Source organism: Oratosquilla oratoria, chromosome 34 (genome assembly GCF_046742065.1).
Source record: "Oratosquilla oratoria isolate Oo_2021 chromosome 34, ASM4674206v1, whole genome shotgun sequence".
Classification (NCBI taxonomy): domain Eukaryota; kingdom Metazoa; phylum Arthropoda; class Malacostraca; order Stomatopoda; family Squillidae; genus Oratosquilla; species Oratosquilla oratoria.
The window spans coordinates 33,406,195-33,416,890 of NC_134810.1; the positions used below are offsets into that span (position 1 = coordinate 33,406,195).

A 10,696-nucleotide genomic window follows, 5' to 3' on the forward strand; every position below is an offset into this window, starting at 1 on the left:
TTTAGTCGAATTTTGTATGATTTATTTTTGCTATTTGGAATCAGCTTTGTGGCTCGCCGTTGTACTTTTTTCCAGTCTGTCAGTGTCTTTAATGAGATTCGGTGACCATATGGAAACAGCATATTCCAAATGTGGTCGAAGCCTTAGATTCTCTCTCCCATTCAGAGTGGGTTGATCATGGTATTATCTCTTTGGGTAGGTTCCACCTTATTTTGGAGTTTCTTTTATACATCATTCTCTTAGCGCCTTTTGAGAGGAGAGCTGTCTCTTCTCTCAGCTATAAGACAGATGAGACCCTACTGTCTTTTGCATCAAAGCTTTCATGTAAACCTAGGGAGGTGCATTCTGGTTCCTTGTGTATTAGCAGTATTCAACAGCAAACCAATGTTCCTAGTTTCCCTTCTCCACCCCAACAGTCTTCAGTGCCTATTCGCAGCTCCCCTTCCTCTACATTTAACCCTGCGTGTACGCACATGTACCTATTGTAATAAGTCAGGTCATTCGAGTGATTTTTGTTTTCGTCGTAAGCATCATGTACACAAGTCAAGACCGCCTGTCTGTAGGAATGTATTGGATGTTTCTTCTAATGTGACGGATGACCTCTTTAGAGTAGAGCCGCAGGATAACCTTAGCTACTGTCATATCCATGGTCATTGTAAACACTCGACTGATCAGTGTTTCAAGATTTTGCAGCTCATAGCTGAGACATCTCAGCCTAGACAATATCCGTCCCATTTTCACAAGCGCTCCTTTCATAACCCAAAGGTTTGACCAGTAATGTTAGGTCACAGATCATCCCCTTGGTGGCTGCTGAGTCTTCTCAGTTACTCACCTTCCAATTTCTTACAGAGAATACACCTATAACATGTATGTTGCGATGTAGTTTTCCATAGGTGTTGTTGCAATATGTGATTTATAGGTAATGGTTTGTGGCAACACGCCACTACTGCAGTGTCCCCTTAACGCATATAGAATTTTTGTAAAATAGAATCACTAATCTTGGTCAAATCATTATATGTGTACATGTCAATAAAATTATATATTGTAAATAATATTGCCACATACTAGGATGGCCCTTGTAAGATAAAAAGCATCTATATGTAACATTATTGTATAACTTGTACAAAGTAATAAAATATTGATTGTATATAATTTATGTCATGGCGGACGGGAAATTCAACAAGTCTAAAGAGATATGAAATTTAATTTAATCCTTCTCTTACGGACGATAACCTCTTACCATAATGTGGTAACTAACCACATCAGGTTACACCCATGCTTGCTGATATCTGACGGCTCAACCTAGGACCCCTCTGCGTCATGAGTCACCCAATTACTATTGGACTTACATGGAGATACCCATCTTTCCTGGAAGTTTTATTTGAACCAACTGAACTGTTTAGTAACATGACGTTAAAAAATAACACTTTTCTCTACAAGGTAATAATATTGTATGCTTGAATTACAATACATAAGTGGTATGATATAGTAGTCAAATCCAATTAGAGAGAAAACTGTATTGGTCAGTAACCAGGAAGTATTAAATAAAAAAAACTGTTGAACTTTTTCTTTTCAACCATACCTATTTATTCTCATCATATTTATTTGGTTTCTACACAATGATTGATAATAACAATGATAGTAATTTTGCCTCAAGTTTCCCTGACTGGAAGCCCGCAGTCCTGCAAAACTTGCCAACGGTCCCTGGGCCTTCCTATTGATCTTATTAGGAAGAGGAGCTATATTGTTTGCTTATTTAATTTATGTGTAACTATTCATATATTACTGGATTATTATCTATGTTGTATAGTTTTTTCTCTCTAAAGCTCTGGAATCCAAACGTATGAGCAACATTTTAATCGTAGTCATAAATTTCTTTCATTTTCTTCATCATGAACTCGGTAGAATTGAACTTTCCGTAGGATTTGTTCCCGCAAACTGTTTCGACCATTATTTGATCATCTGGTGCCACAAAGAAAGCCATAGACAATCGCCGCTGTTTTCTCATTTCATCATAAGGCAAAGTGACTCTGTGAAGCTGAGAAAGAAAAGGAAATTAATTTTCTGTATAAGTGAAGTGATAATGCACACATTCTTTCATTCCAGTTTATCAAATACGTGGTATTTTTCATACAATCACTTGTTACTTGCAAATCGAGGTAGCTAGGTAAATCCTCACTTCTTTCACTCCCATCACGGACATCCCTTTTACTCCCTCCCGTTCCATACATGTAAAACACCAAAGGGCCTTTCCTCTTTACAAAACGGTGTCTGAATCAAAGTGCCTACTTTATATATAAATAAGACCTATTTTATGAAAAGAATGAACGAAGAAAGACTAGCAATAACAGAGTGGAAAGCAGAAGTAGATGATGTGACTTTAAGAAGAAGACCGAGAGTGATGTAGATGGACGGAATGAAGGGAAGGGGGCTCTGGATGCTTTTTCGTGCAGGAGATATTGTAAAACTTGGGAGCGAATGGAGGGAGAGTGTGAGTGAATGAAAGGATGATGCAGCCCGAAGGAATGTTCTCTTCATTAACTTTATAAACTACCTTGAGGTTAAACCAGCTCCATCTGTTGGGCCTCGTTGTATTGTCCTTGACCCCAGAGGTGAGGTGAGGGACAAGTAAGGCCCCTCATCCACGACACGGGAGCAGAGTTGAATGCGATTTAACTGTGTATGATGTAGGTATGTACTTTAACTAGCCCACACACTTATAAGGCGAAGACATACATACATACGTACATACATACATACACATACATACATACACACACATACACACACACACACTCTCCCCCCATGAAATTTCTGACCTGAAAAAAGCTAACTTGGATCTTACAAACGAAATTAAAGAAATGAAAAGAGACATAAATGAACTGAAGAATGATAATGAAAAGAAGAAAACTAATGATAATAATAGCGAAAATCTAAAGCAGGAAGTGAACAACAAATTCCAAGAATTGACACAAAAGATCGAAGAAAACTTAGGTGGGGACAGTATCCAGGAAATTAAGAAGTGGAAAGAAAATATTGAAAATAAAGAAATTGCTTTCAAAGAAATAGTCAAGCAGCAAATGCAAGATAATGCAAAAGACACAATCATTCAAGTGATTAACGAAAAAGCAAATTGGGTCAGGGACACAGTAGATAGGAAGAAATGTATTGTGGTTTATGGGCTTAAAGAAAAACAAGGATTGGCGAGGTACATGAGAGAAAAAGAAGAAAAAGAGACAGCAGTAGAAATCCTTAATGAAATTCAGGGGGGAGATAGTGATTCAGGCACAGACTTAGAAGAGACTTACAGAATTGGTCGCTATACTAAGGATAGGAATCGACCTCTAAAGATAAAACTAAGGTCACAAGTGGTAGTAGAAGACATATTTGAAAAAGTAGGTAACTTGGCAAAGAGTGAAAAATACAATAAGATATGGATAAAAAGAGAAATGAGTACTGAGGAATTAGAAAAAGAAAGGGCGCTAAGAGAAGAAGCAAAGGAAAAAAACTTGAAAAGATCAGAGACAGAATGCAAAGAATTCCAGTTGAGAGTAATAGACTTGAGATTAAGACAATGGCGCTTCAAAACGAACAAAACAAGGGAAGAAGAAACCAGGGAGAAGGAAGAAAATTAAAAGTGGCCTATACCAACATTGACGGACTAATTTCGGGACTGAACGAACTCAATGATTATCTGTTAGAAGCAAAACCAGACATAATGGGAATTGTAGAGACTAAACTAAGAGGTGAAATACCATCCACTGTTATCGGACAAGGTTTATACAACTACTGGATAAAAAACAGGGACAAGAAACAGGGAGGGGGAATCATGTTCTTGGCCAAGAAAGACCTAAAGGTGACAAAAATTGCAGAGGGCAAAGGTAATGCTGAATTGATCATGATAAAAGTCGAAGGCAAGAATATGAAAAGTAGAAAGTTTGTGGTGACTTATGTGCCTCCAAAAACAAGCGCTTGGAAAGAAATTGAACATACAAAAATGCTAGATGACACAAGAAAATCACTCAATGAGATACTAATGGGTAAGGGTAATCTGGTAGTTATGGGGGACTTCAATTGCAAAGAAATTTGTTGGGACAGCATGACAGTGCAAGGAGGAGATGACTCGTGGGGCAATGTACTGCTAGATATGACCATGGAGTACACAATGACCCAATGGGTCCATGAAAACACAAGGTACAGAAATAATGAAGAGCCATCGAAACTAGACCTAATATTTACAACAGAGCCTGAAATAGTGCATAAAGTCCAGTATGAGACACCAATTGGAAAGAGTGACCATGTACTCATCGAAACTATACTAAAGGAAGAAATAGACATAGAGAGGAACGAAAAGCATAGGAAAGGAAGACTGAGGTACAACAAAACAGACTTTACAAAACTAAAGACATTCTTCCGGAATGCAAACTGGGAAATATTTTACAGGGAAGAAACAGCAGTGGAAGAGAAATGGAATATATTGATGGAAAACTACAATGAAGGGGTAAACAGGCATGTACCAAGACAAAAGCGAGAGAGAGAGTACATTAAATGTTGGTTCAACAAAAGATGCAGTGAGGCAAAAGACAGAAGGGACAAAGCTTGGAAAAAGTGGAGAAAAGACAAAAAACAAAGCAAATGGCAAATTTATGTTAACTATAGAAATGAGTATGTTAATGTGAGAAGAGAGGAGAAAAGGAACCATGAGAAGGATATTATAGACAAATGCAAAGAGCAACCCAAACTATTCTATCGGTATGTGAATGGTAAACTTAAAAACAAACAGGAATTGGTGAAACTATGCCAAGGAAACATAGAATACACAGAAGATTTAGAGATGGCCGAAGTCATGAACAATCACTTTAAATCTGTTTTCACCAGAGAGAAAATACCGAATTGTGACATAGACAAAAACAAGAAATCTCCCCTCATGAATGAGTTTACAGCATCACTAAAGGAAATATCAGAACATTTATCAAGGCTGGATGTCAGAAAATCACATGGCCCGGACGGTATTGCAAATTGGATTCTAAAGGAGTGCAAAGAAGAACTAACAGACAAAATACACATCTTAATAAACAGCCCACTCAAAGAAGGAAAGATACCCGAGGACTGGAAAAACGCTAACATTGTACCAATACACAAAGGAGGAAACAAAGAAGAACCCACCAACTATAGGCCAGTATCACTAACAAGCACCATTGCCAAAATTTGTGAGAAAATAATCAAGAATAGATGGGTAAAACATCTGGAAGACAATGACATATTAAACCCAAGACAATTCGGATTCAGACAAGGAAGATCATGCTCCACAAACTTAATATGCTTTTACTCAAGACTAATAGACATAGTGCAAGAAAGAAATGGATGGGCTGATTGTGCATTCCTAGACTTGCAAAAAGCCTTTGACAAAGTACCACACAGAAAACTACTAAAAAAACTGGAACACATAGGAGGAATACAGGGAAACCTACTAAAATGGATAGAGGACTTTCTGACTGGTAGAAAGATGAGAGTAGTGCTCAGAGAAAAATATTCAGACTGGAAAGAGGTGATCAGTGGAGTACCGCAAGGATCTGTGCTGGCACCAATAATGTTTGCTATCTATATGAATGACATGGATGAGGACGTGAACTGCTACATGAGCTTCTTTGCCGATGACGCCAAACTGCTAAGGAAAATAGAAACTGATGAGGACTGTGAAGCACTGCAAGAAGACCTAAATAGGGTATGGAACTGGAGTCAGAAATGGGAAGTGGACTTTAATACGAAGAAGTGTAGCATAATGGAGTTTGGAAAAAGCAAAAACAGAATATCAGGAAAATATACAATTGGAACCAAAGAAGTAAAGAAAGTAGGATCCGAAAAAGATTTGGGAGTAATTATCACGAACGACTTGTCCTATGATATACAGATTAACAAAATTGTCGGGGAGACTTACAACTTGCTAAGATCATTAAAAGTGGCGTTTACATACTTGGACGAAGACATGATGAAAAAAATATTGGTTACATTGATAAGGCCTAGATTAGAGTATGCAGCGACATTGTGGTCCCCCAGTACCAAAAAGAATATAAAGAAAATAGAAAGAATCCAAAGAGCAGCTACAAAAATGGCACCTGCACTTGCAAACCTATCATACGAAGAGAGATTGGCTAAACTGGAGTTACCGACACTGGAGCAAAGAAGAGAGAGAGGTGACCTATTGACCATCTACAGAATCATGAAAGGCACAGAGGTACTCGATAGTGAGAACTTACTTAACTGGGACAAAAGAAACACAAGAGGACATGGAAAGAAAATAAAAAAACATAGCTATAGAAGAGAACTGAAGAAAAACAGTTTTCCTCATAGAGTTTTGGACACTTGGAACAAACTGGACAATGAAATAGTATGCGCAAAAACCATTCATGAGTTTAAAAACAAACTAGACACTGCAAGATACAAAGGCGGGACAACACGAGCATAGCTCCCCTTCCCGCAAAATACAACTAGGTAAATACAACTAGGTAAAATACATACAAACATACATGCATACATACATGCATACATACATGCATACATACATGCATACATACATTCATACATACATACATACACACACACATACATACGTACATGCATGCTTACATACATACATACATACATTCATACATAAACAAACATCCACACACACACACACACACACACACACACACACACACACACACACACACACACACACACACACACACACACACACACACACACACACACACACGCACACACACACACACTCACACACACACACACACACATATATATATATGTGCATATATATAGAAAGAGAGAGAGAGAGAAAGTCTAAATTCAAATGAAAAAATACCTACCTACCAATGCGATGCCTCTTCACTAAAGGTAGTATTATCTTTCCACCCTGTATGCCACAATATACAAATATCTATCATTACAACACTATAAGTAGACCATAAGTAACCTGATGATTAATCTAACAAGCTCTCTCTGCCTAATTCCCTGAAATTTATTAACCAAGTTAATCTCCCCATAGCCTCACCGTGGCAGTCCACTTGTCCCCAGTCCAGCGCTGTAGCAAGTCACCAATGTTTACGAGAACCGTTCCCGGAATGGGTCGAGCATCCACCCACTGTCCTTCTCGGTTCTTCACCTGTAAATGAAAAATCCCGTGGTATCATGAACATCTCACACATTACAATATTCAATAACCATAAATATATCTATCTATATATCAAAAGCTTCCCCCTCCCCTTACAAGGGAGGTAGCCAAGTCAAAAGGCACATCCATTCCAGTCCCATCCACCATCCTTTCCTCCCTCTCATCTAGTTCTTCGTGGATGACGGGTCATTCCTTTATCCCGCTTACTGCCCTGGGTCAGAAGCAAGGCAGAAAGGCACAGTACATCTACAGCAATGCCGCTTCACTCAATTGGCTATCTCACCTCTCCGTTACCTCATGTGTATAAAGAGAAGATGGGGAGAAATCCCTTTGAGTTGCGTCAAAATATCATTCACACATAACCACTTCCTACTTTCTCCCATCGCCCGATCCCTACCTTCCTTTCATCATAGTATTGTCTATACACACCATTTCCACTTACTCCTACCTCCTGTCTTTTCCCTTCTTTTCTCAACAGACATTCCACTCTTGTTTAAAGCCCCTTTTACCACATCTATCCATCTCATCCCAGGTTGTTCCCTCAAGTTCACTTCCTCCACCTTTACCTTCCACACCTCTTTCATCACTCATTCTTTCCACGTGTCCAAACCATTCCAATACTCTTTCATCAACCCCTATCATACCTCTCAGATATTTCATCCCAAACACCTTTAAACGCTTCCTCTCTGCCGTTTAGATTCAAAGTCTTCGCTCCATATAGTGCCGTCAGCACAATCACCCCTTCATACAATTTCCTCTTTGAATCCATTCCCACGTGCCTATTTTTCATGACACTTTTTAATCCCCCAAGGTATTTACTTGCTTCTCTCAATCTACAACTTACCTACACCTCCATTAATTTTCCTGCTATATGCAACCCCGAATACCTAAAACTAAACACTTTCTCCAGCCTCTCTTCTTTAAGACACTTCAAACTTGTTGCCATCCTCTCCCCTTGTACATCTCATCACCTCACTTCTACCCACATTCACCTTCAACTTTCTCCTATCGCATACCTTCCCAAACCCTGACACAATCGCAGTTTCGTCAGCAAACAACAATTGACTAACCTCCCACTTTTTTGCATTTTCTGCAACCATCTCCAATCTCCTGCCGATTACCCTCGCCTTTACCTTCCGCACCATCCCATCTACATACACATTGAACAGCCAAGGCGACATGATACATCCTTGACGCAGCCCCATCCATACCTTAAACCACTCGCTTTCTTCATTTCCAATTCTAAGGTAGGCTCTACTACTCTCGTAAAAACTCTTGACTACCCTTAACAGCTTTTTCCCTATCCCATATATCTGCAAAACCTTCCACAGTGCCTTCCTGTCTACCCTATCATAAGCCTTTTCCAAATTCATAAAAGACCAAAACATCTTTACTTTTTGCTAAATCTTTCTCATATATTTATCTTACTACAAAAATCTGATCCACTTAACACATACCTTTCCTAAACCCACATTGTTCCTCATCAATTATTCCCTCTGTTCCTCTCCCAATCATATAAATTAAAACTCTCCCATAAGCCTTCCCAACTACACTCAGTGAACTGATCCCTCTGAAAATACTACAATCACATTTGTCCCCTTTTCTCTTGTAAAGCGGAACTATAAGGCAATCTCCCAGGTCCCCGACATTCTACTCTCCCTTAGTCAGTCCACTATTACTGTACCTCACTTTTCCCGACACTCAGGATGACCACCATCCATCCAAGTTGCCTTACCTACTCCCATCATTTTCAAAACTACTTGCACCTCATCTCTTCCTACTTCTCCCCCATTTTCTACTCCCACCATTAGTCATTTCCTTAGGGCCTCCCACTGCTACCACCACTCTCTCCCTATCCAGGGGACAGAGGCGAAAATGGAAATATATATTTATACATAACAAAAAATAATATTCAAAGCGTGATGGGCATCAATATAGATACCTTGATTCACAATTTTCATTGGAAAATAAGGTATTTAGGAATGTGAAGCCGAAACGATTCTACATTGTGTTTATACTTTAATCTCTGAAATTATGCCACTCGTTGATCCTTCCAATTCTCTCTCTTTGTATGTACACCTCTTATATCCAGATTTCTTCTCCTCATCTCCAATCATGATTGTATTTAGATTACCACTTTCTACCTTTCCATAATCATTATCATATTTATTCATTCCATTCACTTCTGCACTCACTACCCTCTTTTACTTTTCTCTTGTATCTTTCCCACCACGATGTTCAGTTCTGTAATATCTCAGTGCTTATTCTCTCCCCTTCATGCGTTTCTTTGAACAAACTTGGCCCCTTCTTTTTTACCTCACCATCTCTATTTTTTTTATCCGAAAGCTTTCAAATCATGTACTCTCTGTACTATTACCCTATCTCCTTTTTTTAATCACACAAGTTATTTCAGAACCCTCCCCCTCTTCCCCCTTTTCACATATTTCGCATAGCTTGTTTAACTAAAACAAGAAATTCATGCCATATTCTCTCCTAATTTCTTCTACCTTCTTCACTTCTATATTCTTCTAAATTGTTGCGATGCGTGTTCGCGGCACAGCCTCTTCTGTCACTATCACCGTTGTAACCGTATATTTCACTAACCTATGTGCCCATACTATATGTCACACGCATAACACGTGATCCATAGACCTCCAACAGGATGTCGACAGCCACTAGCGCCTTTTAACTCACGCTTAGCCTAAACAATACCACACATTTTTGCTGACTTGTACAATCCCCAAATCACACCAAACGACTTAAGTGTGACGCCACAATCGCGCGACCCTACCAATATGCCACAAGTCTCCTACAAAACATATCATTAACCATTCCTATGTATTTACCCAACTACATAATCATAACTATAAGCCATACACCACGTCAAGAGACATTCACTAATACTAATTAGATCCATTGTACTACAACTAACTCATAAATATCATTGCAGAAAGAGATAATGTAAACATTAATAGGCAACCTCACGCTGAAATGAAGATGAATGCATTTGTATTTCCAAATGTCGGCGACTGTGTCACCATAGTGAGACACTCCCAGTGGTTGATTATGTCCCCAGATTAAGGACCTTTGAACCTAACGAGGGTTCTTACTAAGAGGATCCATGTCCCCCGGTTTGTACCTAATATTACCGCTCCACAAAAATAAAACCATGAAAAACTGTCCTCGCAGGCTTTAATATTCCAACACCAGAGAACGTGTAGACATGAAAGGAAGAAACAATCTTCCAATAGCTACATTAGGTGACCAGCGGCGGTCCTCGCCACCTTCGAAGATATCCGCTCGTCCACGACTAGTAACGCCTACCAACCCAACTTATTCTTCGTCCAGAGCAGCCAGCTACCCTATATTTACCAAGTTTCCGAAGCGAAAGTGCCAACATGGATAGAAACGCCGCAACACTACGGACCAAGTTTCCAACACTCATAATAGCATTTTCGTCACCACTTTCTGTTAGTACCTTGAACCATTAAGTTCATATTTCAAGGTCCCATATATATATATATA

The 10,696-nt window shown here is 39.1% G+C and overlaps 1 protein-coding gene across 1 annotated transcript in view; it reads right to left on the reverse strand.

Moving 5' to 3' along the window:
* Window positions 1–1,557: 1,557 nt before the first annotated feature.
* LOC143018173 (uncharacterized) overlaps window positions 1,558–10,696 on the reverse strand; it is a 24,375-nt gene continuing 15,236 nt past the window's right edge. Inside the window, exons 6-7 of the mRNA XM_076173348.1 lie at window positions 7,052–7,162; window positions 1,558–2,038 (exon numbers count right to left, since the gene is read on the reverse strand). Of these exons, the coding sequence (XP_076029463.1) occupies window positions 1,856–2,038; window positions 7,052–7,162 (294 nt within the window). The 3' untranslated portion in view covers window positions 1,558–1,855. The remainder of the gene's footprint in view (window positions 2,039–7,051; window positions 7,163–10,696) is intronic.